The sequence below is a fragment of the Spermophilus citellus genome (assembly GCF_964194105.1).
Source record: "Spermophilus citellus genome assembly, chromosome: 7".
NCBI lineage: Eukaryota > Metazoa > Chordata > Mammalia > Rodentia > Sciuridae > Spermophilus > Spermophilus citellus.
The window spans coordinates 85,737,274-85,753,054 of NC_138188.1; the positions used below are offsets into that span (position 1 = coordinate 85,737,274).

The window sequence follows — 15,781 nt, forward strand, 5'->3', positions numbered from 1 at the left end:
CCCAGACCTCACCCCAGATCCTCTTCATCATTAACTCAGGGTCCTAGCAGTCTATAGGTTTATAAGCCCACCAAGTGCTTCTGATCCTCAAACAAGTTTGAGATCCTCTTCTACAGGGACATTTAAAACTCTAATTTGATACTCAAAGGGAGAAGGTGCCCAGAGAGCACCACAATTATTCCTTGGCCTCCCTTTTAGTGGATTTTGTTGCTATTTTCAAAAATTATGTTTTGTTTTTAAACACTGAAATCATACTCAGTTCTTTCTAGAAGTAGGAAGCAATATCAATTTCAAGTGTAGTAATTCTAATATATCTGACCTTTAAATTAGTTCTCATTGACTATATCTTGTGGCCCTTTGATAGCATAGTTTAATGAGTTTATAAAACATATGTAAATACATTCATATAAATATAACATTTATAGTTAAATATTTATATTTGTAACAGAATGTGACTTGTATGAATATCTCTAACACTCCAACCTCCTTGCTCCTGGTTTTTACTTTGCCATCAAACATCTCATTTGCAAGATTCCTGGAATATCCTAAGAATCCTGAGTCAGTACTAGTACTCAGTCATTGAAAAGTCAATGTAGAGTTTTGCTGCTTACCTAATTGTGTCTTGATTGCATCTGAAATCTCAAACATAATGGATGTAGGAAGTTTTACAGTGGTGTCATTAGGACCTGGTATAATAAGGTGAACTGCAAAGAAATAGATATAAATAAGATAGGGGGAAGACAATCAATCATGACATAAAGCTCAGAACACCAGGTACTAGAATATGAAGCTTAGTGTTTATTTTGGTTAGTCAGTTTTGACCTCAAATTTAAAATGTTGGGAGAAAATATGATCATACCTTTGAAATAGAGTGTTTCCCATTTTTAGAACTGAACTACTGAAATCCTCTGGATTTAATCTATAGATTAAAAAATTATAAAATGTCTGTTTAAGATGTGTGATGAACCAAGATTATTATCAATGATTTTTTTTTGGTAGTCATAGGGATTAAACCCAGGTCATCCTACATGCTTGGCAAACATTTTACCACAAAGCTACATCCCCAACCCAATGACAGTGACTTTTAAAAGAGCAGTTCAATACAAGAAAGACTCCCATGTAACTTCAAACAACCCTGTGGGCACGTAGGATGAACACCATCATTCCCACTGGGAATGGGCTAAAGATTCTTCTTGAACACACCATGATAAAGGCAGTGTCTCTTGGCTGCTAGCCTAGAAGGCACACAGGTCAGGATGGTACACAGTGATAGGAAATAGACTGACAATTTAACAGCTCTGCTCACTGTGCAAAACTCCTTCAGGGCCCTATTATTAAAAGACAGTCTAAGCTGCTGATTCTAGATATGGGTTTCAAGGTTGACTCACCTAGTATTGGTCCTCCATAGGGAGTCTTATCTGGGGATTTAGTGGAAGCCTTGTGAGTAACATTCTGAATCACTGTTGAAATACAAAAGAAATAGTGAGTTGAGATAAACAAAACAAAAGAGGAAGCAGTAAGGAGTTAATAATGTGAAGCCATCTGTCCTGTGAATATCCTAATCCAAGTTTATCAGTTAATAAAAAACAATTCAGTGGGCTGGCTACACAGCCAGCAGGAGGATTACCTAAATACCTCTGCCTTTAGGTAACGAAAGGATATTATTCTATCATAAAGTGTTCCATTCTAATTACTGGAAGATTTCCTTTGTATCTCTACTCCCTGAAAACTGCCTTTTCCCCAGGTCAATTAAAACTAGAACAAAATGTAGCCTGAAGCAGAGATAATTTCAATTCTAACTGACCCTGTTTTGAAAGTACACTTAGGATATTTTGTTTTCTTAAAAGAAGAACTATTTAAGGATTCATCTTTTCTATCAAGAACTTTTCTGGAAATAATGGAATCATTTTAATAACTCGAAAAACAAAGTCAAAACAAAAACAATTGGATACTGAAATATACATAATTCTTAAAACCTGAACATCTTTACTTTCCCTAAGTGACCAATAAATCAGTTTTCATTTCACATCTTAATGTAAATGTTCTATTAATGGCTTTCTTTATGCATGATATCTTAATCCTGAATTAAGCTCCACATACTTAAGTGACTTCTAAAAATTTAATACTTTCCAAATTGGCCGCACCAATTTGCAGTCCCACCAGCAATGTACAAGTGTACCCTTTTCCCCACATCCTCACCAGCACTTGTTGTTGTTTGACTTCATAGTGGCTGCCAATCTTACTGGAGTGAGATGGTATCTTAGGGTGGTTTTGATTTGCATTTCTCTGACTGCTAGAGATGGTGAGCATTTTTTCATGTACTTGTTGATTGATTGTATATCCTCCTCTGAGAAGTGTCTGTTCAGGTCCTTGGCCCATTTGTTGATTGGGTTATTTGTTATCTTATTGTTTAATTTTTTGAGTTCTTTGTACATTCTGGATATTAGGGCTCTATCGGAGGTGTGGGGGGTAAAATTTTGTTCCCAGGATGTAGGCTCTCTATTTACCTCTTTTATTGTTTCCCTTGCTGAGAAAAAGTTTTTAGTTTAAGTAAGTCCCATTTGTTGATTCTTGTTATTAACTCTTGTGCTATGGGCGTCCTATTAAGGAATTTGGAGCCCGACCCCACTATATGTAGATCGGAGCCAACTTTTTCTTCTATCAGACGCAGAGTCTCTGATTTGATATCAAGCTCCTTGATCCATTTTGAGTTAACTTTTGTGCATGGTGAGAGAAAGGGATTCAGTTTCATTTTGTTGCATATGGATTTCCAGTTTTCCCAACACCATTTGTTGAAGATGCTATCCTTCCTCCATTGCATGCTTTTAGCCCCTTTATCAAATATAAGATAGTTGTAACTTTGTGGATTAGTCTCTGTGTCCTCTATTCGATACCATTGGTCCACCCGCCTGTTTTGGTATCAGTACCATGCTGTTTTTGTTACTATTGCTCTGTAATATAGTTTGAAATCTGGTATTGCTATACCACCTGATTCACACTTCCTTCTTAGAATTGCTTTTGCTATTCTGGGTCTTTTATTTTTCCATATGAATTTCATAATTGCTTTATCTATTTCTACAAGAAATGCCGTTGGGATTTTGATTGGCATTGCATTAAACCTATAGAGAACTTTTGGTAATATCGCCATTTTGATGATGTTAGTTCTGCCTATCCATGAACAGGGTATATTTTTCCATCTTCTAAGATCTTCTTCTACTTCTCTCTTTAGGGTTCTGTAGTTTCCATTGTATAAATCTTTCACCTCTTTTGTTAGGTTGATTCCCAAGTATTTTATTTTTTTTGAGGATATTGTGAATGGAGTGTTTTTCCTCATTTCCATTTCAGAAGTTTTGTCGCTGATATACAGAAATGCCTTTGATTTATGCGTGTTGATTTTATATCCTTCCACTTTGCTGAATTCATTTATTAGTTCTAGTAGTTTCTTTGTAGATCCTGCAAATTGGTGCGGCCAATTTGGAAAGCAGTTTGAAGATTCCTGGGAAAGCTGGGAATGGAACCACCATTTGACCCTGCTATTGCCCTTCTCGGACTATTCCCTGAAGACCTTAAAAGAGCATGCTACAGGGATACTGCCACATCGATGTTCATAGCAGCACAATTCACAATAGCTAGACTGTGGAACCAACCCAGATGCCCTTCAACAGATGAATGGATAAAAAAATGTGGCATTTATACACAATGGAATATTACGCAGCACTAAAAAATGACAAAATCATGGAATGTGCAGGGAAATGGATGGCACTAGAGCAGATTATGCTTAGTGAAGCTAGCCAATCCCTAAAAAACAAATACCAAATGTCTTCTTTGATATAATGAGAGCAACTATGAACAGAGTAGGGAGGAAGAGCAGGAAGAAAAGATTAACTTTAAACAGAGACATGAGATGGGAGGGAAAGAGAGAGAAAAGGGAAATTGCATGGAAATGAAGGGAGACCCTCATTGCTATACAAAATTACATACAAAAGAAGTGAGGGGAAAGGGGAAAAAATACAAGGGGGAGAAATGAATTACAGTAGAGGGGGTAGAGAGAGAAGATGGGAGGGAAGGGGAGAGGGGATAGTAGGGGATAGGAAAGGTAGCAGAATACAGCAATTACTAATAGGGCATTATGTAAAATTGTGGATGTATAACCGACGTGATTCTACAATCTGCATTTGGGATAAAATTGGGAGTTCATATCCCACTTCAATCTAATGTATGAAATATGATATGTCAAGAGCTTTGTAATGTTGTGAACAACCAATAAATAAATAAATAAATAAATAAATAAATAAATTAAAAAAAAAGAAAAAAAAAATTAATACTTGTTATGGTTGCTTTGTCCAGAGTTGTGCTCAAGGTTTTGCATATTGGTACAAGAGCCCAAATTACCTATTAAGTGCTAATTTACTAGACCATACTAGTTTCTTCAAACTTTTTCTGAAAAGCAGAAATCAGAGTGTTTGAGAAAATATATAATTATTTTTGTTTAAAAGTATATTAAAACTAGTTCTTAGGTACCCAGAGAGCAGACTAATTACCTTGTTTGATGATTGTTATTGGGATTAGCTTCTTTGGGACATACGCTGGCTGAAAAGAGAGGAATAAAAATCAGCTTCCATATCAGTTCTCATGACCTAAAGAAATAGTCCTTCCTTGTCTTTAATGAATTCTGTCAAGCAGGTTTAATAGTGACTGTATAGATCTTTACTACCCACATCTGCCTCTATTTTATTGGATTCACCTGGTTTCCACAATAATTATCCAAAGGATTGATGGCAGCAATTTATTCAGAATTCTCATTTAGTTAAAAATTGCAAGGGACAGAAACTAATTCCTCTATGTTGAATATAGGTTTATTTTCATTTGACTTGAGGAGCCAAGTTCTGTCTTTATATTGCCTCTCAAAAAGATGCTAAGCTACCATTGTTCAAGCACACCCTGTTGTAGCTGCTATTACTACAGGCACTACAACCTCTTTGAGCTCCTGGAACCAAGCCTTTATTGCCTGAGAAGGCAGAGCTGGGACTTAGGTCCAGACAGTTCTTACCTTAAAGCCTGTATTCAACCATTCTGCACCTACTTATACACAAGGGACTTCAGAATTAGAAGGGCACATCCTAGAGGACTATACTTCCTCCCCTCACCCAAATTGCATCAGAGGTCCCACTGAAGGTTTTGACACCATACACTGGCTGGCACTAGGTTTATGCTTTAAAGCAGAGTCGCTGCAAGACAAAATCAGGAGCCAAGGATAAAACAGACGAGAGCTACGTGTAGACACACAAAGAGAAGGGCAGCAAATACATGTGAGAGGTCAGAGGTGAGCTGAAAGGTCCTTGAATTTTTGGTACCTGGTCTAACTTGTGTTTATGATGTAGACATACCATGTAACAGACCTGTTGATTGTGAAGCATGTGGTGAACATGAGATACTGAGCAAATAGGGGTTTACAGTTGTGAGCAAGAGAGTTATTTACATGCTATCATTTTAATGAATTGTATGCCCATGTTGAAGAAGGGCCATAATACCAGCCTATTTTTCTTGTATTAAGGTACTTATGTTTAAAAACCACAAAAAGTTTACTACCATCAGGTAATTTTTGCAAAGAGGTATCTGTACTCATTTACCTAGCAATTTCCTCCTCAGTCTAAGGAATTAATCAGATAGAGATAATTCTTTACACATAAGGTTGTTTAATACCATAGTTTAAAACAACGTTAGTTTCCAAAAATAGAGGTTTTATTAAATAAATTATATGGTCTAAGTGTTTACTTCTATTTAATAAACTGCAAAAATATGCAGATTATGAATAAATACAAAGAATACAAATATGCATACATGGTATGTTGCAATTTTATAGCAAATACAGAGACAAAAGTCAAAAAAGGAAAGACATCATAGTTTTGTTATTTTTAACAGTAGTTATTTCTTATAAGCTAATAGTGATTTTTGTCTTGCATACCTTCATGTATGCCAGATTCCTTACAAGGTGAATTACATTTCCAATCAGTCAAAGTTACCTTAATCTATAGTCTGTTCAGCTACCACATATGCTTCTATGTGGCAACTTAGCTTGTGCACTTCTGGTGAATAGGGGAATGATTTAAATACAATTTAGACATGATTTTTTTTTTCCAAAGGGAGTAGAAGAGGAGGAATAGAAGAATAACCTTTAATGGGAAAAAAAAGATTCTCAGTTTGAAGGTTGTACTTCTAGGAAGACCCCTCTCTGCTTCACCATAGAAAGATTTTGTGAGCATTTCCACACGAATCCTTTTCTGGAGAGGACAGACAGGCTCATTGCATATTATATTCTTGTGTCCCCCTTAAAATCAGTCTACCTGGCTCCCCTCTACCTGCACTATCTACTTCTTACCTATGAAACTTCAGGAAAAGTGCCGCAGGTATACGGTTTCTACCACTTCTAAGAATTTTTTTATATTAAAACCATTAGCATTTATTTTTGCTACTTATATTTTTGGTTTTTTCATAATTACATGTATATATTTAGGAGACACAATGTAACATTTTGATAAAACCATACAACAAAGAGTGATTAAATCAAGCTAATTAACTTGTCTAACTACCTTACTTATCCTTTTATGGGGTATGAGTCATTTGATACTTATTTTTAGCAATGTTGAATTACATGTTATTAGTAATTATGGTCATCTTTCTGTGAATTAATTCTCAAAAATGTATTCTTGCTGTTTGACTAAAACATCTCCTCATTCCCCCTCTGCCTCTGTCCTTCTGGCTCACTTCCCCAGATACTAGTGATCTCTTCTCTTGAGTTCAACCCTCTGAGAATTTTAAATGACTGGTATAGCAACTTCCAGTTACATGAAAGCCTCCTGGTGGGGGAGATACATTACCTTTCTAGGTACCAAGGGTCATTTTTGGTAGGTCTGTGGCTACAGTTACAAAAGTTTTTGAATGGTGTACCCTATATTTGCCCTACAAATCCTGTCACTTAGTACATGTTCTGCAGAATGTGAAGTTTTTCAGAAACACCTAACACATTATAGCAGAAATGCCTACACGTGGCTGTGTTTGTAGCCTTTGAATTGTATTACTCCAATTTTATTGCCTGTGATGTAATGATTAATTTAAGACAAACAATTTTTCGACAAGGACAAATGGAAAATATTTTACTCTTCACATGAATGGAACAGTTTCTGAGTTCTTAGTTGAGTACAGACCAATGTTCTAGTAACTTGATGACAAGACTACAGGTACAATTTGTGCTGCCAAAAATAAGGAAATCATTTAGCTGCAGAATGCAATTCTTTCTAGACCTACAATTGCTGTCTTATCTAATCTGCAATTCAAAGGTGCTCTGACACTAGATAGCTACATCTCAATAGGTAGGTTCCTCCCCTTCCTCTCCCCAGTACTGAGGATTGAACCCTTTGGGCTATATCTGTGGTCAATTTTAGGTTTTATTTTGAGACAGGATCTTCTAAGTAGCTGAGGCTGGCCTTGAACTTGAGATTTTCCTCCTTGGCCTCCTGAGTAGCTGTATAGCAAAAGGTAATGTTTTTAAAGGGCATCAGGAAAGTCCTGCTACCTCATACATCTCTGCCAAAGAATCTAAAATCCCCAAATAGAAATCCACAAGGTGCATCCTTTCCATGTGCTATTAATGTTTAAGGAAATATCTATAACCTGAACCTTCCAAAAAATGAAATAGTGTGATACCTTTTAAGATAGCAATGTTTAAACAATCACTACCTGATTTTATTTGAATTTGATGTACAATATTTTTAAAAAGACACCTATTGTTCATTGTGCATTAGAGTCACAGGTACAGATGGTGAGAAGGTTGCAGGGGGAAGAGGGAGTGAAAGTTCTGCAGGCTGCCATGCAGTTTGGGCTATTATGGTGCTATAGCTTGAATTTGTCCTTCAAAGTTCATGTGATAGAAATGTAATTCCAATGCAACAGTGGGAACTTTAAGAGGAAATTAGGTCACCATTACCTGGGGAGTTGGTTAGTTAACACTAGAATGGGTTCCTGAAAAAAGGAAGAGCCTGGCTCCTTCCACCTTTTAGGTATGCTCTCCTGCCCTTCTGCCTTCCACCATGTGATGATGGCCCTCACCAGATGCCAGCTCCCTGATCTTGGACTTCATAGTCTCTAGAATTTTATAATCAATCTCTGTTCTTTGTAAATTACTCAGTCTGTAATATTGTTATGGCAACACAAAACAGATCTAGTAAGACACATGGCATCGGCACAACACCACTCTCCATGGACACTACCTCTGAAGCAATTCTTAAGCAGTTTCTCACTGACTCTCTTTGTTCTGTAGCTTTCTAACCCCTAGGCTTACTGTAATCATCTGTCACTACTTCCTCCAACAGTTCTCACCCTTTCCTTCATTTAGCAAGTATTTTTAAAATACTTATTATATGCCAGAAAGTTAATATATTTACCTGCTGCCCTATAAGAGATATGTTATCTGTTTCTACTTTTCTAGATACCTGTCCCTTTACAACCATACTTCCCTTGAGCAGAGAGATTAAGAAAACTTACTTTTACTGTTTGTCTTGGATGTTGTGACTGAGTATGCAGATGGTGACAATTAATGGGGAAAGAATGCTGAAGTGGTAAAGTGAAATGCTCTTGAGAAAAATCTAGTGTGCTTTTTGGTCATGGCTAGAGAAAGCCTATGCTTATTCAGAAACAAGCACAGCAGCCGCAACAGTTGCATAGCAGAGGAAATTTCAATTGACCTTGCAGTATACTAACTTCTTCCTGATATTGTTTGAAAAATTAGGTTTAATAAAATTAATGAGAATGTTATTTTTTATAGGTGTGTCTATTTGGAGATTTTGTGGTGTCAAAATATTTATTGTAGATGTTACTATTTTCAGGCCCCGAGAAAGAAGAGAAATGTCCACTTTGGGGTTAAAGGTTACTCAAAATAAAATTTCAGTTACTAAAGAGCCAAACCACATGAGAGAACTTGGGCTTGTTATAATTCAGTGTTTCAGATGTTCTAATGAAAGTTATTAAACATACTGATTCAATATAAAATATAAAATCTGGCTAGAATGAACCTAACATTCTACTTCTCATAGTCTTAGAATTTCTTGTCAGCAGAAAAGGGATGAGACATATACCTTTGATGATATGGTTGGTGTACATATATTTTTCAAGTTCCTGCTTAAGACAAGGATTGTTGAGTGGAAGGATGCACAATCTTAAAGTATGGGTAGGACTAAAAAGGCAATTCTTTTTATTGACATGACTCATCTGTTGATACACTTTAAACATTGGTAACACTTATTTTTGTCAATAAAAGATATGACTTCTTAAAATATGGGTGGATTTGGAATAGAAGAAAGAAAGTGAAAATAAATGTTCTATCTTGGAGAACACTAGGAGATTTTGATCAATTATATTTGTATTTCAAAATCTATTGTGCCACTCACTTAAAAATTGATTCTCTTTAATGAACTAGTTAGATAACTAAATTTTTTAAAAGAGATAATGTATTAAAATTTTACTCATTTTTCTAATATTATTTCTTGAAATAAGAAAACCTCTAATAGTAAACGTTTGTTTTTTAAAAAATGTAATAGATGGGGCCGGGGTTGTGGCTCCGTAGTAGAGTGCTTGCCTAGCATGTGGGAGGACTGGGTTTGATCCTCGGCACCACATAAAAATAAATAAAATAAAGGTATTGTGTCCATCTACAACTAAAAAAAATATTTTTTTCAAAAAAAGGTAATAGACTCTCAAGAAGGGAAAAATAGCTCAAATATCACGGTAAGTGTATTTTTCTTTCTTAATTACACCAATCTTAAGTGATACAGTTTGTTACAAAGAATACAGCTGTGTTTATGCATATACTCTTTCTGATTTTTCCAGAGGTGAAGGCAGGAGTGATACTCAAAGTATTTAACAACTGGTAGGACAAAGGCAGTGACCCATCAGAAGAGATCCTGCTACATATCTCTGCCACAGCTCTACTGGGACTCACCAGCAAAACACAACTAGATACATGAATTACAATATATAACGTAATCAGCTGGATAAGATGGGGTGCCTTAAATTCAATTCAAAAATTTTAACCTAAATATTATTTATCTTTTAAAAAGGATGGTCTAGAGTTCACACAATTTTTCCCATTTCAAATAATCCCCTTAAGAAGGTATCAAGGAGTTTTTGCTGCTTATAAGATTTAGGTGTAAGAATGTATAATGAATGAACCCATTTTTCAATGTATCTTTTGCTTGAGACCTTAAAAAGTAAAACATCTGGAATTAATTTTACATCTCTTGAAATACTGCCTTCTAAAGTCAGTCTCAGAGAAGACATGGGTGAATATTTGGGCACAGACTTTATTTGGACTGAAATATACCTCTGAAGTATCAAACTGGTTTTCAGAATCAATTCTATGTGGTCATAGAGGATGGCTGAAGGCTGTCCCACATAATTCCTTTTTAACTTTACCATGTCTGACAGCATCTAAGAGCACAGATGTCAGTTTATTTTTCTGCTGTTCTGAGAATAATCATAAAGAAAGCTTCACAGAGAAGGCTAAATATATCTTTTCAATGAATTTGGGTTTTCCTTTGGAAATAACCAAGAGTTTAAAAGTACAGCTCATCAGAGCTGGCTGCTTGCGGGTGCTCCACCTCACAGCTTGAAGTGATAAAATGTTTGGCTGTGTGTCAGAGATGCAGGAAGTTTCTTCCTAACCCTTCCTATCATGGCTCTTTATGATGAGGAGAAAAAATTAAGTTACTCCATAGTAAAATGCCAAACAGCTTTCCTAATTCTGCTGAGTAACTCACACTAAATGAAATATTCTGCCAAAATAAATAAAATTTTTTGGGATATGATAACCGAAAAGAAGGAATGAAAAAAAAATGACATCATTGAATCACATGAAAGATGGAACATGACAGCCAAGAAGGTTGGAGATAAGCTATTCTTCCTAGGAAACCATTCACAACAAAGAATGAGGACTGTTCTAGAAGAGGATGAAAGAGCAATTCTATTACATTAATCCACATATGCAGTAGAGCAGATTTATCTTTCCTATGCAATACTGATTGATCCGAGACATACACACACACACACACACACACACACACACACACACCCCATAGTAAAATAGAATCCATATAGTTTGGAGTTTAATTATTGCAAAGTAAAGCCATTTGTAAAACTAGAAATTGGATGGAAATATACTTATGTGCTCTCTGGAGAGGAAGAGGCTTTCTAAAATATAATACAACTGAAGATATGACAATGGAAAAGTCTAATAATTCAATTGAGCAAATTTTAAGACTTGTCTTCTTCAAAAATTCCAAAAAACAAAATTAATTGATAACATATGTGTTCTAGATGATATCATAAAGGATCAATGTTCTTTAATCTATAAACTCTTTAAATGATTCAATAAAAAAGATCACAAAATGTCCAATAAACAAAGAACTGCAATAAAGGTCATTAAATGGAAAACACAAATGTCTAATAAACAAGTGAAGAAAGTACAGATTTATCGGCCATCAGAGAAATGGTAATTTAAAACTATCACATTGGTGAAAGCTTTGGTGATGGAAATACATGATGTTGGCAATGAGAGGATTATATGAAGATACACTCTGGTATATTCCTGACAAGACGGTAAAGTGGTACAGACGGTAAAGTGGAAAGAAATTTGACTATATATATATTAGGAAGGCTAAAAATGTAAAATTATTAATAGATAATTCTAGGTATTTGTTTTAAGGAAAAAATCAGAAATGTGAACAAAGCTTTATGATGAGTTCACTATAACATTATTTAAATAAAAAAATCAGAAATAACTTGAATGCCTACAAACTGATTAAACAGATGATGAATAGGATACCTATTATTTGTAGCAAAATGGATGAAATCGGAAGACATTAGGTTAAGTGAATTAAGTTCAACACACAAATACCATGCTCTCTCTGATATATAGATGCTTTAAAAAGTCAATCTGAATGTGCAATACAATTACTGGAAGTTAGGAAGGGTGGGGATACAGTAGGAGTTTGGATACAGAGTACTCTAAGGTTCTACAGCATAGTGGAAGGATCATAGTTCACAGTACCGTATTAAACACAAAAGAGTTCGAAAGCTCCAAATACATAGTAATGATAATATGATGCACATATTAATGACTCTAATTTGACCAGTACATATTGTATACTTGTACTGAAATATCATATTGTACCTCATAATATTGTTTAATTATTATATGCTAATCAAAAAATTTTTTTTATTTTTAAGGACTTATAAATGTTAACTCTCTTGTTTAATCATAATGTAATGTACATATGTATGAAATTATCACACTGAACCCCATAAATTTGTACCAATAAAATAAAAATCTTAAAAAGTAAAAAAAATTAAAGTTTTAACAGAACACAAATGATCTTATACTAGTCTTTATAAGATTTGTTATGGATAAATTTGCTAATGCATTTCCACTGTTTTTACATTCTGAACTTTTAAATTTTAGCAGTGAGGAAAATAGAAAAACCTAAAAAAAGAAAGAAATAAAAAGAAAAGAAAAAAAATAGCAAAACCTAAAAAGAAAAAAAATAGAAAAAGAAAAAACCCAGGCCTGGGAACTTAGCTTCAATCCCTTTCTTGTATTGAGATTTGAAATACGTATGTTATGGTTTGGATTTTTAATGTTCCTTCTGCCCTCATCCCTCACCAAACAACAACAACAACAAACAAACAAACAAAAACAACCTATGTGTTAGACAATGTAAGAATGTTCAGAGGTAAATGAGTAGATTATAGAGTTGTAACCTCATCAATGGATTAAACCATTTAATGGATTAATGATGTTAATGAACTCCTGGATGGTAACTGCAGGCAGTTGGGGCATGGTGGAAGAAGTAGGCCACTGAGGACATGGTCTGAACCCTTCTTTTTTCTGTCTCTTGGCTGCCATGAGCTGGTAGCTTTCTTCTGCCACATCTTAGGCCCCAAGCCATGAAGTCAGCCAACCATGGACTGAACCTCTAAAATCTTGAGCTCAAAATAAACTTTCCCTCTTTTAGGTTGCTCTTGTCAGATATTTTCGTCACAGGAACACAAAATTTACTGATGCAACATCAAAATAGTTTCCTGGCAATCATAATAATGTAATGCTTGTAATTATTATTTGATAAGAATTTCATAGTAAACACGTTTTTCTGCCAACTGAAACCATAGAAACAACTTGTCTTATCAGGATTAATTCTCAGTCCTATTTTATCCAAGACCATTTTCTGTCACTGAAAAGAATCCTCCTTCTGGGTTAGGGATGGTAGATCCTGTGTTTTGTTTTGTTTGTTTGTTTTTAACAGGGGAAACCCTGGGTTTGATCCCCAGCACCAAATACAAACCAAAAAGAAAAAAAAAAAAGAAAGAAAAAGAGTCCTCCTAAGCATGTACTCCCCCACCCCATCACCCCTGGGCTACATGATCAATGGAGTATTCTGTGAACTATTTAATTAGACATAAAAAGATAACCATCCAGACAGATCGTGTTATACATTGAAGAGCAAATTTTCACCCATGATGAGAGCTTCTGAATTCATTCAACTGTAGGATATTTCACAGGCTGGATACTTACAATACATAAGAAACAAAGCCAGCACTAAATTTTCCTGTTCTTACCAAAGTAACTCCTCATCCTGGTCAGTAACATAATGTTCTTGCTTTACAATTGGACCTGTGATTTGAAATGCAAACATCTCTATATGGCTGTATCAATGGCTTACATTATACTAAGTAGTGCATAACTGATATGATGTGTCCCAGAGCAGACTGTGAAAAAAAAATATTTGCTCAAGTGAGACAAAAAAGGCTATCTAGACTGGAGACAGGAGAGAAAAATGCCTGGCTCACAAACCACACAAATATTTACAGTACTGAACTGAAGCTGGGCATGTTTTAAAAACAAACTGATTGCTTTTTCATTTTGAAAAGGTTGGCTACTTTAAGTAGGAAGTGATAGAAAGTAAAAAAAGAAAGATTTCAACTTTAGCAATGTACCTAGAGCATGGACCAATCAATTGGCTTTTGAAGTGTTATATTAAAAAACAATCCACATGATAGAAGAAGCATTACCTAAAAATACCTAGAATATTAAAATAACAGAATGACTATATGAAAATTTCAGAATTTTAGAGCTTCAAACAAATTAGAGATAATTTGGAATCATAGTTCTCAGAAAAAGAAGCTAATTCCTAAAACATTAAGCACTTTATCCATTTCTCCATTGCTAATCAGTTAACCCAGTTTCAGTAATTCCTAACTGGACTCTTTCCTTATTTAAATAAAAATACAATGCAGATAATTTTTAAAAAATTCTTAAAAGTGAACTGGTACATACCACTGTGTGGACTTGGTCATAAGTACTCTGGATTTTCCCATTTACTTTGTTTTTACCTGACAAAAAAGGGGGGAAATGACATTATTTTAATTCTTGCTCCCAAATCAATTTCAGCCCATCATTATGAAAATGACTACAACTCATGCTCTATCTTGGGCATATTATATTACATCCTAGCCTTTTAAATATTGATTCCAATTAAGTTTTAATGAAAGGATAACTAGAAGAAAACTGAGGGTTCTCCCAAATATTTTTATATCCACTTCTGCTGGTCTATCTTTCCATTCTAAACATTTGTAGTAATAATAATAATAACAACAACAACAACAACATTATTATTATTACTGGCTCAGTTGTATTCACTGGTCAGCAAAATATGTTACAAGGGCCTATCACATCAGTAGAGACATCAATTTTTTAAACTGCTTATTTAAAAAAATCATTATTAAATAAAGATTTTGAAATGTAAATACTTAAATTCTATTCTTTTTGCATTTTCTTAAGTACTAGAACATGAAAATTAACTCATTTCATATCATGCAATAACTAAAAATAGATAATTAAGGAAAAAAAGAAAAAAATTACAAAAATCTTACTGAAACAAACAATTCCATATACTTACTTCCTATAATAGTCTTGTGATTAAAAATCTTACTCCAAATTCCCCCTTCCACGTTGTCTTTTACTCCAAATTCATAAACTGTGTTGGGCTTTAAATTTTCCACAATTGTTTCAGTGGCTGGACAGAGCTGAAAAATCCATTTTTTTTCCTTATCCTTTTCTCTATAGCGAATTGTGTAAAATCTGTTGAACCAAAATATAATACCTTAAAATCACATGGAAAGTCACAATAGAATTTCAAGTTTCTTAATGTATCTCAGACTTCAATCAACTCAGAAAACTATATTTAATATTGGACTGTTCAGGTTTTTAAAAACTTGCAGAGAATATGAAAAAAAAGCTCAACATGTGCTTATGTTTTTAATTTCAAATTGCAAGTTGGGGGGTCCATATAATAGCCATTTATGATCTGATAGAATCCATAATTCTCAGATCTGTTATTTGCAACTTTAGAAAATGAAGTTGGAAAACATCATTCACTCTTTTCTGATTATGGAGAAGAATATAGGTGTCATTTTATAAATACTTGATATCATAGTTTAATAATTTTATAAATTTAAGGCTTTTAATTCCAAGGAGAGTATCTTAAAGGTAATAAAATTCAATTTTTTAAGATGAGCCCAAGACTCTAAGATGTATCCTGGACTACAATTTAAGAGTGAAATAAATTTATTGTTACAAAAGAGAATTAAGAGCAATAGCCAAGTTAAGGGTACAATGGGAAAACATAATGCAAACTCAAGAGTACTGTTATTATGGGGGCTTTGCTTAGAGTCT

The 15,781-nt window shown here is 34.5% G+C and overlaps 1 protein-coding gene across 11 annotated transcripts in view; it reads right to left on the reverse strand.

Moving 5' to 3' along the window:
• Nucleotides 1–15,781, reverse strand: part of ABI3BP (ABI family member 3 binding protein) — a 256,615-nt gene that overhangs the window by 140,660 nt on the left and 100,174 nt on the right. For all 11 annotated transcript variants that reach the window (XM_081301600.1, XM_081301593.1, XM_081301601.1 and 8 more), the window contains exons 5-9: nucleotides 15,006–15,187; nucleotides 14,384–14,439; nucleotides 4,542–4,590; nucleotides 1,389–1,460; nucleotides 612–704 (exon numbers count right to left, since the gene is read on the reverse strand). In XM_081301600.1, the coding sequence (XP_081157726.1) occupies nucleotides 612–704; nucleotides 1,389–1,460; nucleotides 4,542–4,590; nucleotides 14,384–14,439; nucleotides 15,006–15,187 (452 nt within the window). The remainder of the gene's footprint in view (nucleotides 1–611; nucleotides 705–1,388; nucleotides 1,461–4,541; nucleotides 4,591–14,383; nucleotides 14,440–15,005; nucleotides 15,188–15,781) is intronic.